At 39.7% G+C, this 15,450-nt stretch overlaps 1 protein-coding gene across 1 annotated transcript in view; it reads right to left on the reverse strand.

Moving 5' to 3' along the window:
* Window positions 1-12,881, reverse strand: part of PLCL2 (phospholipase C like 2) — a 102,143-nt gene extending 89,262 nt beyond the window's left edge. The window contains exons 1-2 of the mRNA XM_065399156.1: window positions 10,431-12,881; window positions 5,930-6,133 (exon numbers count right to left, since the gene is read on the reverse strand). Coding sequence (XP_065255228.1) covers window positions 5,930-6,133; window positions 10,431-12,866 — 2,640 coding nt within the window. The 5' untranslated portion in view covers window positions 12,867-12,881. The remainder of the gene's footprint in view (window positions 1-5,929; window positions 6,134-10,430) is intronic.
* Window positions 12,882-15,450: the final 2,569 nt, after the last annotated feature.

Raw genomic sequence — 15,450 nt, forward strand, 5'->3', positions numbered from 1 at the left:
TGGGCTCCCCAGCCCAGATCCGAGGTGTTGGAGACCAGGGTCAGCAATGGGGACGGGGGGCAGCACCAACTTGGGATACAGCCACCAATTCAGGGACAAAATGACGTGGCTCAGCACCATAACCACTTGGTCCAGGGAGTGCCTATTGGGGATATAGACAGAGTCCAGGCGCACCTGCAGAGGCCGCAGATGGAGTTGAGCATGGCTGACACGTATGTGCATGTGGCCATATACCCCACCAGATGTAGGCAGGTGTGGGCTGTAGTGAGTGGGTGGTTCCTTAAATGGCAGATTAGATCCACCATGGCCTGAAAACATGCTTCTGGAAGGAAGGCCCTGGCCTGCAGGAAGTCAAGAATGTCCCAGATGAACTCTATGCATTGGACTGGCGTTAATGTGGACTTTTCTGTGTTTATCAACAGGCCCAGGTCATAGCAAGTGGAGTGCACCAGGTCGAGGCTCCTCTGCACCTGATCCAGAGACCTGCCCTTGATGAGCTAGTCGTCGAGGTACGGAAACAGGTGGACCCCCCAACGTCTGAGGTAAGCGGCCACCGGCGCCATGCACTTTGTGAACACCCTCAGAGCCAAAGAGAGTGCCGTGAACTGGAAATGGCTCCCTCCCACCACAAAATGGAGGAAGCATCTGTGGCCTGGGAATATAGAAATGTGGAAGTAAGCGTCTTTCAAGTCAAGAGTGACGTACCAGTCTCCCAGATCCAGGGAGGGGATAATGGCAGCCAGGGAGACCAAGCGAAACTTCAACTTCTTGAGAGACTTGTTGAGGTGACGCAGGTCCAGGATGGGTCTGAGGCCCCCTTTTGCTTTCGGGATTAGGAAGTACCAGGAGTAGAACCCCTTTCCTTTCATGCCCCTCCATGGCCCTCAGACGCAGCAGGTTCTTGACCTCCTAAATGAGGAGTTGCTTGTGAGAAGGGTCCCTGAAGCGGAACGAGGAATGGGGAGAAGGAAGGGGTGACCAAAAATTGCAGGGTATAGCCCCGAGCTATTATGACCAGGACCCAATGGCCTGAGGTAACCTGCAACCAGGCTGAGCGGTAGGGGAAAAGGTGGTTGAGGAAATGTAGCAGTGGATCCAGGGAATTAGCTGGGGCGTCGCTCTCAAACGTGCCATCAAAACAAATGCTTCTGCCCTGCAGAATGGTTGGCCTGGCCAGGCTGCACAGCGGGAGACAGAAAGACAGTGACAACTAAACGCAGTGTCCCAGTCCCTTCTTCTAGCAGGCCTGGAACGAGGCTGCCATGACCTTGGTGTTGGGGGCGGCCAGAAATGCTTACGCGCCGACTGCAGTGTGAATGCCCAGCAAACTGAGGTTGGCTTTGGTGTCCTTCATTCCAAGCAGCCTCGCATCCGTCTGATCGGAGAACAGACCGTTCCAATCGAAAGGGAGGTCTTGAATGGAGTTCTGCATCTCCTGGGAGAGTCCAGCAGTTTGAAGCCAGGAGCTCATCACCAACGTGGATGCCACCATCCTCGCTGCCAAGTCTGCCATATCCACACCATCTGAAGGGTCGCCATGGTGCCCTCCTGCACCAGAGTGACAAATTCTTGGACCCAGTCTTGTGGGAGGGACTCCTCAAACTTATGGAGAGTGTCCCATAAATTGAAGTTATAACGGCCCAAGAGGTTCGCCACCCGAAACTGTAGACTTACAGTGGAATAAATTTTTCTTCCAAACAAGTCCAGTCGCCTGGCCTCCTTATTTCTTGAGGTGGAATTAGAGTGCCCCTGTTTCTCCTTTTCATTGGCCGTGGAGACCACCAGCGAGCCGGGGGGGGGGGGGGAAGGTGGGTATAACGATACTCAAAACTTTTGGCCGGGACAAAGTACTTTTTCTCAGCATGGTTTGCGGTGGGAGGGATGGAGGAGGGCATCTGCCAATTGGTCTTGGCAATTTTGAGGACCCCTTCATGCACCGGTAGTGCAATATGGGTAGGGGTCGAGGCTGACAAGACGTTGAACAGGATGTCCTCCTGTTCAGCCATCAACTCCACTTCCAGGCCCAAGTTTTCGGCCACTCGCTGAAATAAGGCCTGGTGGTCTTTAACATCATCAGGCAGGCTGGCTCTGGAGGGTCCCGCAACCACCTTGTTGGGGGATGAAGAGGAGGACTGCAACGGTGAAGGGGGAGCCTGGTCCTCCTCCTCCACTGGGGAGGATGGCTTGGGGGTAGGCACAGCCTTCTGAGACTTGGCCACCAGGTGTGCTTCTGTTACTGGGCCTGGTTCCGTGGTGGTGGTGGCTGATGAATGGACCGAAGGGGGCTTCACCATGACTGGAACCCCCCAGACATTCCAACATGGCCATTGCGCTGGCCACTGGCCTGGCTGCCATTGCCGCAGTACCGCCGATGTTGGCTTGGACACCCAATCTTGTCACTGGGGACGAGGCGATGGGCTGAAGCGGCCCTGCAATCCAGACAAGTCCCCTTCCAGAGACCATGGAGGGGCTGTAGAGGCCACTGACACTGGGAACTGGTGCCCCACCTGAAGGGACTGGCACCGACGGTGCGGCGACCGGGGATGGTGCCAAGGAGATCAGAGGTGGGAAGGAGATGGGATTGGTGATGGGACGACTTCCAGGATGGCGACCGGCACCGGTAATAGGGGATTGACGCCTCTCTCAGCAAGCCGCATCGAGATGACGGCGACCATGACCAGGGGCCAGTGACTAATGGTAAGTCTGCGCTGATCTCAACGATGGCACTGGCGTCAGGCGGTGCAGAGGTGGAGAGCACGCCATCATCTCAAGAGATCGGCAATGCTCCACCACTCCCTGGGGAACCGTATCGGCTGGCTTGCCCTCTTGGGGAGCCTTAGCCAAAGCCTGCGGCACTAGATGCACTGGCGGCATGGGCGGCTTGTGCTCCTTCAACGCCTGAGCTCTCGAAGGCATCGGTGCCAGCAGGGAAGTTGGTCCAGTCCCAGCTCACAGGAATCAGAGGAGGACCTTTTACTGCGTTAACGGCCCCAACTAGAGAGGGCCGACTGCGGGGCTCAGGGGTAGGCGGGTGATCCGGGGCAGATTCTTTTTCTTACTGTCAACTGGCCCTTCTTTGACGGTGCTGGGAAGCCGTGCTTCTTTGCCCTCTTCTTCGGTACTGGCGACATAAAATGGTACCAGGAGGGCCCCAGTGGTGTACTTCGCACCGATACCGAGCGGACTCCATAAGGAAAGCTCTGAGCCTGATGTCCCTCTCCTTCTGCGTGCGAGGCTGAAAGTTTTTACAAATCCAGCACCTCTCTTTAATGTACACTTCTCTCAAGCACTTGAGACAGCTGCCATGGGGGTCGCTAACGGGCATAGGCCTGTTACAGGATTCGCAGGGCTTAAAACCCAGAGACTGGGGCATGCCCTGCTGGGGTCAGAGTCCCCACTGGGACCTAGCTACTAACAAACTACTACAATAAACAGGTACTTAACACAAAGAATAACTATATACAAAGCCTTAAGGCACAAAGTTTGAGATAAGAAAAACCGCTAGCCCTTGATGAGCAAGGAAAGGCGCTCCGACTGACCACCACGGGTGGTAAAAAGGAACTGAGAGGGTGTAGGGCCAGCAGCACCTGATATACCAGTGCATGAGCACAGCACAGCACTCAAGGGGGTGACACAGCTGGCCCTACGGAAACTGCTAAGGCAAAAATCTCTGATGACTGCACACCTATGATAGAATTAACATGAGCAAGCACTCGAAGAAAAAGGATTCTGCTTATGAACCTTAAAAGAGCCTGTGCATCCCATGACATCCATTAGAATCAAATGTAACCATGTGAAATTTTACAATTAGTTCTCAGCCCACAATAAAAAGTTTTCTGGAATGTTTCTGTCAAATTAGACAAGGCATTTCTGAGATAAAGAGGTTCCAAAAAATGAAGTGTGTCTCATTTTTCATCATATCTTCAAAATGGCTTCACTCTAGAAATTCCATTTTTTCCCCTGCTGATCCTGGCATGTGTTGTTGCCTTCATCTTGGAATATAAAGCGTGCTTTGACTTGATGCATGCTTTATAGAAAACCCATCAGAAATAAAGAATTCATTATGTACATATAAAAGGAGATGATTTGTGTGTACAACTTTGCAGATATGATCTCCTTTTATATGTACATAATGAATTCTTTATTTCTGATGGGTTTTCTATAAAGCATGCATCAAGTCAAAGCACACTTTATATTCCAAGAATGCACAGACTAAAGGGGGAAAGGAAAAGCCACATGAAAGACAAAGCCTCAGGTAAAAGGAATATGAGAAAGAAAGAAAGAAAGAAAGAAAGAAAGAAATGGAGGTATGAAACTCTCTGGGAAGGAATGGTCTATCTTGGTGCAACTTGCAGTTTGTCACTGAGAAATCCTTTTTTTTTTTTTGAACAGTTGAAATGCCCAGGCAAATAATTTCACCACCATGGAATTAAGGTTGAATAGACATAACAATGACCCTTGCTCGAAAATTCTTTAAGAGAATTACCATTTTAAAAAATATCCTAATTCTAAAAATCCAGATATTCCAAATTTATGGATAGTATAGAAATGCCCAGAAAGGAGCAACTCTGCTGCCAGTGTCACCAACCTCAGAACAACCAGACATTTAGACACCTTTTCCATTGACAACAACAGAGGTTCATTTTATCTGTGATTTATCTGTAATCCCAACAATTAAGAACACCTTGTACTATAATATCCTAATCTTACAGTAATTACACAGTACGGTATCATTTAAACCAAACTGCACCTGTGTTTTCATCACTGAGCCATGCACGGATCCCATAGTCCTACTTGAACTCCTAGTTAACTAATTTTTCTTTCTACAAACAGTGCTACTGTATGAGCTCCTCTAAGTATGAAGGGTCTGGTATGGTTACTATTCCAAAGCTATTTGTGCCAGGAAATTAGCTCTAAAATGTAACTCCAGATACATATTTTCAGATCCTAGGTTAATGGTTTGATTTTCTAATTTTTTTAAAAAGGGAAACAGTTGAGCTGTTTTGTTTGAAAACACAAAACTAATAGAAAAATCCTGGAAGAGAATATCTACATATCATCATATTCCAATTTTAGAGGAGTTCATTTAAAAAAATCAAAAGCTCTAACCCTATGTGACAGATTGTCTCTTCCCCATGCCACATTTCTGCAACTGAAATCAGGTGGAGGTTTTAAACTGTTGGTCGGTTGATTTTCCTCCTTACATATACATAATGTAAACTTCATAATTCATCACTCTGCTACAGAATTCATATCCTTTAGTCTTTTTTTACACAGTTCTTTCTTTCCCCATGCAGTATACTTTTGAATTTTTTATGTATTTCTGAATATTTCTAGTTTCTAAAGACACCATTTACAGATTTGCTGAAGTTTATAACAACTAAAGTGAAAATTAGAGTTGATTATAGAATGCACAACTGCCAAAATAAATGAGACATACAGGAGAGATGCAGCATATATATATTATATATATGAAAAAAAAATGTGCGGATTTCAACAGTATCACGCTGCTCATAAGATTACAGTTCCTAAAAACGTTAACATTTTCTACTCTTTGAATCAATGGTGAAAAGAACTACAGCTCTATAAATTCAAAAATGTAATGTAACAAATCACTGTACACATGTGAAAAAGAGATCAATATGCAAAAGTTACAAGTTAATGCGTAAACAGGTACATTTCTAACATATTTATATACACTAATACAAAGTCTTGTGAATTTGCACGAGGTAAGAGGTATTAATTTTTACATTCACCGCACATTAAAAACAGTGTCAGATGCTGAATGTTCATGGGAATAAATTTTCAAGCACAAGTAATGAAATAGGAAGTCACAGATTAGAATGACCTTTGAAAACAGACATGGTACAGTATATTATAAAAAGAAAGTCTTTCAAGCAGCATACATAAACCACAAAGGACTACTCACCATGTCATATGCAGTTACAATCTTTTTCAAGACCTCTGGAACAGTCCCTTGGATCTCCATAGTGGGATACTGATCATTGAGATTCAGTAGTACCAAGGGTGTACTATCAGGTCCGACCAAGCGGGTAGACACTGCCAGAATACACTGCATAAGATTTGCTACAGGAGAAAGGCCACATAATTCTTTGAATGAAACTACTGCATTCTGTTAAAAAGAAAATAAAAAAGTTACTTTACAGTTAACCATGATTTTTAATCTCTCATTCATTCAGTTTAATAGACTTATATTTCATTGTATAATAGTTATAACCAAGCGACAGTGTAGCACTATCAGTGGTTTTGTCCTGGAAAAATGGCAGTTTTCCAGAGCCAACAAAGCATCGTAGATATTTGCAATATTTTATTTATCAGAGATATTAAAAATTCAAATAGACTTAAAATCCTGCTACAGAAAATAAATATTACTTAGAATAAAGAGGTTGTAATATGCTACTATTAACTTCAAATTTTCAATAAATATAAAAACAATGAACTACTAATCCATGTTGATTGAACAAGCTTTTGAAAAGCTTCAAAAAGTATTTAAAATGTTTTTTAAATCCAACTGCTTAAATGCTATGTGCTGAATGTCTCAAATAAACGTAGTAAGGTGGAGGGGGCAAGTCAGTCCATTTGTAACTTTAAACATACCTATTGTATGTTAGCATTCTCCAGACATGCTGAGGATCTGCTGGCTCCCACTTGGTGTGATGCTGGAACGCTGCACACCACTAGTGATGTCACACTATCACTCAGATGACCTTCTAAGAGTATTTGTTAAACCCAATATTGTACATTTTCCAAGAGTTTATAGTATTTTTATTTTGTAGGCTAGAATATAAAATATATATGTTTAAACTTAAGAAACATTGAAATACTGTAAACGTCAGCCATTTATCTTAATCCTATAAAATGATTCCAGCCTCCAGTCAATTCCCATGATGGGAGTGCTCTCCATCATAGTGAATTTGGGGTTGTTGCACCAAGTGGGAGGTGGCGATCTGTGGCAAGTCTGGAGTTTGTGGACCTGTAAGAGAAAAATCAGTAAGTTTAAGTAACAAATGTTCCAAGTGCTCCTCTTATCTTGGTCATTTGGGATATTCTGCACATATTTTAAAGTATATGACAAGTTTATAGGTCTTGAGTCACATTTTTACTTTCTGAAAGACCCTTTATACTGCCAGACGGGTGTTAAGTGGTTTTAGTGTAAATTGGAATCAGGGCTTAAATGCGTACGCCACTTTTAACAGACAATCCACATCAAGTTGACCTCAACCTATTTTTAAATGAACATATTATGTATACATTTGTATACATATATTATTTCCAGTACAGTGACTGGTACATCACTCAATTATTAACATAAATGTTTAACTGTGAGAGTAATTAGCCATTGGAACAATTTACCTAGGGTCGTGATCGATTATCCAATACTGACAATTTTTAACTCAAGATTGGATGTTTTTCTAAAAAAATACGTTCTAGGAATTATTTTGGGGAAGTTCTATGGCCTATGTTACACAGGAGGTCAAACTAGATGATCACAATGGTTCCTTCTGGCCTTGGAATCTATTAATTTTGCCTTTCAAATAATTCGTTTTCAATGTTTAGTAAACCAAGGCTATTTGTAATAATTAGATTGGAATTTAATAAAAGAATAGGACATCTGAAAAGACAGACCTTATACTGCTTTTCATTCATAGAGCTCAAACTTTACAAATGTGGATAAGCATTAAAAACAGCAATTTTACAGAAAAGAAAACTAAGACCCAGGGAAGTTAAGTGGCTTGTCTAAGGGCACATAGCGAGTCAGTGGCAGGACAGTGAATAGAATTCAGATCTTCTGACTCCCAGTTTGATATCTTACCCACTAGCCCATGCTGACTTTCATGATTCTCTGCACTGCACTGCCAAGCAACGTGGATGTTCTATACCGTATCCAGTATAATCACGGACATCATACACTCAGCTGTGGAAGTGATACCAGCTTTTGTATTACTAACACAATGCATATTGCTGACTACAGAAAAAAGGCCTAGATATGGATAAAGGGATTCTAATGACTACTCAAACAAGATCTTGGTGTAGTTCATTATACTTCTACGTGTACTTTATTCCATGAAATACTTTTCTATTTCATATTTAAAATACCTAGATATCTGAAGTTGTCTCTCCTCTAGCTGCTATATCATGGTGATTATAGTAGTAAATGGATATGTAATTAAGAAATGAAACCATTTCAAATTCCCTAACTTATACATTTTGCAATTGTCTTTATTTTAATGGATTTTTTCATTTTTTTAGGCCTGTTTATACAGGGTGTAGCACAAATTATATTACAATTTAAATCTTATAGACATATTATTCAAATCTGTCAGTTAAAATAATCAAAATTAGCATTCTATCATTCACCTCAACTATACCCCTCTTGGGAATATTTCCAGGTATGCTACTGATAAGTTGGAAAGATGTAAATACATCTTTCAAAGTAACAAAATGAAATGCATACAAGGAAATTCCTTCCCATGCACTGACCCTAAAACCCCCCACTAAATTACGTTTTTCAAAAACACACCAATCTGAAAAATAAAATAGCATACTAGTTACGAGCACACTTTCTTATTGTATATTCAAGTCTTAGGATCCAGGTTTCTCCTTAAGGCACTCTAATTCCATTGTGTATAGGCTAGGAGATTTTTTTTGAGTCTTTCGTTAATTACAGATTACATTCATATCTAGTCTGCAATCTGAATCTCATTTACCAGTCATAATCATGCCTCCACATTTTGCTAGTGATCTTTGCTTATGGAATGGAATGGGGAAGTTGCAGGAGACTGGATACAATTCATAAGAACAAGTGTGCAACACATCATGCAAATCTGTCAAGTTAAAATAATCAGAATTATTCTATCATCCGCCTAAACTATATCGGTCTTGGAGACATTTCCAGGTATACTAGTAATAAGTTGGGAAGATGTAAGTGCATCTTTCAAAGTAACAGAATGAAATGCATAAAAGAAAACTCCTTCCCAAGCACTGCTCCTAAAAACCCTAATAAAATTACATTTTTCAAAAACACACCAATTCTGAAAAATAAAATAGCATGCTAGTTACGAGCACACCTTCTTATTGTATATTCAAACCTTAGATCCAGGCTATCCTTGATTAAGACACCTTAAAAAAAAATCTCCTAGCCAGTACACAATGGAATAACAGACCTTCCTTAATTACAGATTAGATTCACATCTAGTCTGCAATCTGAATCTCATTTACCAGTCATAATCATGCCTCCACATTTTGTTTGTGATCTTTGCCTATAATAATGTCCTTGGCATAAATCATACTGAATGAAATGGGGAAGCTGCTGGATACAATTCGGAAAAACAAGTGTAATCTTTAAAGTTTGCAATACTGTTAAAATCTTTCATTATTACAACTTTCAACATAACTTTATTCATAAACAAAAGTTATCTGCACTGATATACAGTACAAACAAACACCCTTTTAAAATCTGGAATTGAGCCTCAAGCATGTTTCTTTGAACCAGTTTTTCCTTAAAGTCACATAAAATAAGATTTAATGGGTAACTTTTTTGATATGGTTATGCTTAATTTTATTTTTTAGTGCTAGGACATTTACTGTAGCTTTTATATAGTTAAAAGATTCATTAAACAGAATTTACATTTTTCTCTACTCTGTCCTAGATCAGCAGTTCTTGTACCAGGAATGTTTATCGATACACAAAAGACGCAATCTAACAGTGGGATCCATAACCCAGCATCTTAGCCTACACTACTTCCTAACATTCTGCGATACTGTATTTGTTTGATATTGCAGTCTTTAAAACACCCCTTTTGGGGGAGAAGGAGTAACTCCATCCCCATTTAACTTGTTTGTAAAATACTAATGCTCTTTTGGATCCTGGTAAGGGAAGGATCTCTTTGAAAGGTCTGCTAGTGATGTGAGGAAATTTTTCACCTCATAAAGAGATGGGGAAGCCATCACACTATGTTTCATTTACAGCGTCCTTGAGAATTCTTTCAGATATGAGGGGGTCTTTGAATATACAGTAAACTGTTCACAAGTTTTATTATTGTTAGAATGTTTTCTCCCTGCACTTCTATTTTACTTAATTTCTTAAAGCTGAAAAGTAGCCTCTACCTTTTTCTCCAGTATATCTAGTGTACTCCTTCTCAAGAAATAGGGCCAGTTAATAGGCTTGAATTATAGCACAAACCATGTGTTTCTACTAAGAGTTATCTTAATAGACAATATCATCCAGCTGCTGTTCAAATACAGTCTGTCCGTTTTTAAATTCGTACAGTATAAAAACATGATAAATTAATAATATTATAAAATGCAGTTAACATTTACATATCTATGTATCACACACTGCAGACACACCATAATGCAAAAGTATAACTGTGGCACAAACATTGATAATTTCATCGTAAAAACTGTACCTGCATATTTTCTCTCAGATCCGTGGCATCCCGTATAGGCTGGAGAGCATTCTTGAATACTTCATCTATGGGTTTAATCCATAATGTTCTCATAGAAGCATATTCCCTGGATTTCTTTCCTTTCCTCACTGAAAGGCCCCGTTTATGAGGTTTCCCACCACCTCTTCGATTAGTAATGGCAACATGTACAAACAAGAAAGCATGTGCTAAAATTTCTCCAGTTAAAGATTGCAGTGGAACATGCCGATAGCCTGTCTGTAAACACTCAAAGGGAATAGTGTACTGCCCAATAAATTCATCCCCAATGTAATCGTCATCTAGTACTACAAAACGCATGACAGCTAGTTCAGGAAGATTAATTTGAAATTCAAAACTTTCATCAAAAATTGGATTGTCTCCATTTTGATGCACAGTTTTTGTCCTTTTTTCTGCACAGTCTGCTGGGATTCCATGAATTTCTACATATATATAAGGATCTACAACATCACCTTTGGCACCTGACCCTTTGGGTTTAGGAAAGTTTTGCCCACTAATAATTTTAACGTGAAGAAGCTGAGGTGAAACTCCAGGCACAGTATCTTTTGTATTTGCACTGAAGAAGGATACTTCCTCTCGCATGATGGCAGGACGAAGGACATAGCCACAATTTCCATTTTGTCGAAACCAACCAATGTTAAGGTCCATCATTAAGCCAGGTGTCTGAAAGTTCATGGCTACTATCTGACAGCCACACTTCCAAAAATCCTGGGGATTCATATTACTAGAGTCAATCCTCATAGGGCTAGGAAAAACCCTGGCAAGAAAACGTTTGTTGTAATTTACAAAGTCTCCTGGATTTTCATTGGCATATTTGCTAGCAAGCACTTCATTAAATGAACAAACTTCCCAGTATTTCTGGAGCTGAAATGAGACTTGAAACTCTTTGAACTGAACTGATTTACATATGCTTACCAATTCGGAAAGCTCTTTGCAAAGCTGAAATCGTTTCACTATCACAGTGTTCTGTTGTTCTGCACCCTCTTTCCCTATTCTTTGTGACATTTCTGCTCCTTCATCTTCATCTGTAACATCTCCCTCTAGCCCAGAGCAATTAGAGGAAAGCTTCTTTGCTTTAATTAGTATTTTCCCTTTAAGTGAGTCAGGTGAGGGAAGATAAGACTCTTCTATGTTTGGAGACTGTGTGTGTAGCTTGTCGCCCAAAATTTTCTTCATGTGTTGAACCATAACTTTCTGCTGCTTAATAGAACAATGATTTTCTAAACACAGAATAAGAGGGTATTCTGAAGCAAAAAATGCGTACTTGTTAATAATGTCAATTACACTGCGGAAGACTATCTGTGATGTCATTGTATGTCCTGTATAAATTAGAGGCTCATTATCTGGACCATCCCATACATCCAATTCAACACTTCGGCAACCCATTTTAAGAGCACGAATATATCCTGTGATATCAGACGGACCTCGGAACTGGTCCTCTATCAAGTATGTATTGTGAGATGAGTTTATGAAATAATGGGATAAAGGTTGTTTCATATCCTGACAAACCTTTTTATGCTCTGGATCAAATATATGACAGTCAGGTGAAGTAAGATAATTAGTAAAACCATCTATTGAGAGCCAGCCCTTTTCCTGGCCCTCTTTTGATGGTTCATATTTGTGAATAATTTCAAGGCTTATTTCTTCTGTGACATGTGCCATTCCCTGTTCTGCTTCTAAAAACATCATAAGGTCCTTGGTATCTAGGAATTCTTTATTGCTGGAAAACTGAACCAATAAGAAGTAGATCTCAGGTCGGGTACAAAGCTCATGGAAAACTTCAATAAATTCTTCCTTTGTGACTTCAGTACCAGTTTTGTCCTTGGATCTATGTAACTCTTTGAACTTCAGCTCAATTTTACTTGTTTTTAAACCCGGATTTAATTTTTTTATAAACTGAACAGCTTTATAAAGGGCTATATGTCCAAAATTATCTACATCAGTTTCACTAAACATTTGTGAAACCCATGAAGTCCGCATATTATCTTGGCTACTTTCTATCATATCTAGTGTATGTTTTCCATAAGAAATTAGGTATCTTAGCCCAGTTACCCAAATGTTTGCAACATCTGCTGAGTTAGCAACGAGATCTAGAGACTCATAGTTATCTCCATAAATAATAGAAAATGCACAGTCTTCTGATATCTGGTCATAAATTCCATTGCTGCGGAATATATCTGTATTTTTTCCTGTTCTCACTTCTTTGACTGATTTAATATCAATCTTTGCTTTTTCTGAATCCTTCTTTGAAGGTTCCCAACGCAGGGACTGCATATCTGCATCTAAAAGAAAGTACCGGTGATATACTCTAGAGTTGGATCGAAACTTTCTGAGCTCAGAGCCTTCAACCATTGCATTAATACAGTCACTTGCACTACTGATCTTCTTCTCAGTTGGCATGCTGCTAAATGACACAGTCTTCTTCCGTTCTCTCTTTTGTTTTGTACCATCCTGTGGATTAAAAAAAAAAAGTCAATATGAACTTGTTTATAGGACATGCAAAATCTTTATGTTCAAAGTTCAAAAATTGATTGAGGAAAATCTAAAGAAGGTATGTTGGACAACAAATCTTTTGTTCTGACACCACAAATGCAAAATCTGACACACTAACAACTGCTTAATGATTGTGTTTGCATAACTATGTATCTGGCATTTTTGAAAACATGGGTTTTTTTGCATCACAAAGCTTAGGTTTTGTATGCCCACAAAATTTAACAAAAAAGGTTTTAAAAGTAAAAAAATTCATAGTATTTTGTTAATAGCAGCATGGTGAAATAGGTATCTCACATTCTACTAACAAGATGGTGGGAAGTAATCTGTTCCCCTGAGCCCTCATGCAGTCCTTGTAATTATTTGTAGATCCCTGACACCATATTAAATAGAGTGCTTAGATATCATGGCGATAGGATCCTTAGAAATACCAGAGACAGACTGATACACAAATAAAGAGACGGGTCATGTCCTCACAGAACTTACAATCTAAGTACAGACAGGCAAAACAACATACACATAGCTCTTCCTCCCTCCTATCCTGCCCACTGAACATCCCCGATACACACTCTTCCCAACCTGAACTGGGGAAATTCTCCACTAGCCATATCTAGCTGCTTTATGGCAGCTTAATGATTTTAGCAGACAGGAAAGTCTGATGGAGAATATTGGGATGTACAGTAGTGATTTGGGGGGATAGTCTTTGCTAAGATTATTGGGGTTTAGAAGGTGTCACATAAGAGGAGTATCTTAAGGAAGAATTTGAAGGGGGGCAGGTGAAGGCATGGAGGACCAGGTTGGCAACAGTGGTTCAGCCTCGTCTTTAGAAAAATGATTCACCCACCATTTCTGTTTTGTTTTGACCCTAAATTTTCCTTATACATTAACTACTGCAGAAAATGACTTTTTAAAGAAAAACAATACCACTTAGCCAGCTCCACTCGAACTTTGTATCCAGTTTAAGTTCACCTGAATGACAATAACCTAGTGCAATATGTAATGAGTTTCAAAAGAGAAATAATTACATATGTTCATTATCTTGTACCATTCAGACAGAAATCAGCCTGAGAAAATTTCTAGGAGTGTTTGAAAAATGGCCATGTCTTGCAAAAGGACTCAACTTCTTGTCTGTAAGTTCTAACACAATCCTTCCCATGGAAGAACCTCTTGATATCAGATCTCAAGAACAGCAATTTTTCTATTTGCATAATCCTGCAAGGTTCAAATAATTACTTTTCCAGATTTGTATAGAAAAGTTTTGGTGGGGTGTTTTGTTTTGTTTTGTTTTGTTTGTGAGGGAGGATTGTCTCCCTAGTACTTTTCCTCTGGAAATCTGTTTAATTTTCATTCCAGTGTGAGCAAAGATTGCTAATATGGGCGGCAGCAGGGGTACTTTTACTAGATTATGTCGCTCCGTTCAAATAGAATATTTGAAATACAGATACATTTCCACAGAACAAATTTCTTGAAACATTTCCATATGTAATCAAAGGACACTAATAAAAATATGCATCTCACAACAGTCCACTTACGTGGTACCCTATATATAGCACCTAATCTAATAGAGAAAAGGCAAAATGCCTCTCCCATCAGTGCATTTGGAAAATATTCATTTAGATGTGAAAATGGAGAATTCTGTTTTTCTGATTTAACATGTGACGCCACCTTGCCAAGTGTTTAATAGATTTAGTACTTGTAGTTCCACATAAAAATATAAAGTTATCGGACATGAATATTGCATCTTTAATGACAGCAAAATCTGTTTTAAGAGACCACCCATGAGACCAGCAAAAATTAGTTGCCCTGTACACATGTTTTTTTAACTACAGATCAAACTAAACTGCATTGAAAAACTCATGGGATTGCTTCTTGGAGTTGGTCCTTAATTATAAATTGTTCTTTAAGTATTTTAGATTTTCAGCAACAATTTGATTAGAGTTATTTTCTGAGTTTCAATAAAATTCAGTGATAAATTTGATTATTATTTACATGGAGCGGCCTTTTGTTTTTATATTCTTGTAGTACTAGGATACTAATTTTTATTCTCCAACAGACAAGCTCAACAGAATACTTGCATTGTCTCTCTCAAAACAAACATGTCTAATAAGTGGATGGCATGGTAAGTCTGAATTGTTTTGTGCATTTTTGAAATTTTTTTTAAGACAGAACAAATAAAATACTACTTCAGATTAATACCAGGGTGGATAAAAATCAATGATTAAAAAAAAAAATCAGATTGTTTTTCTTTAAATCTTTTTTTCATACAATGTGTTTTGAGGAAAAAAACCTATCTAAAGATAGTTTTAATTAAGATACATTATAGCTCAAACATATCTCATCACAGAATAGGGATTATAAATTCTAATTCTATAGTATGAGACAATATATTCATGTAATGTTTAAGAAAAGTTTTGTAAATGAGTTCCAATAGTTCATGGATTAGGGACCCAATCTTATAGGATTTCAGGGGCTTCTGTATAGATTATTTAGGTTA

This window comes from Emys orbicularis, chromosome 2, assembly GCF_028017835.1.
Source record: "Emys orbicularis isolate rEmyOrb1 chromosome 2, rEmyOrb1.hap1, whole genome shotgun sequence".
In the NCBI taxonomy this organism is placed as follows: Eukaryota; Metazoa; Chordata; order Testudines; family Emydidae; genus Emys; species Emys orbicularis.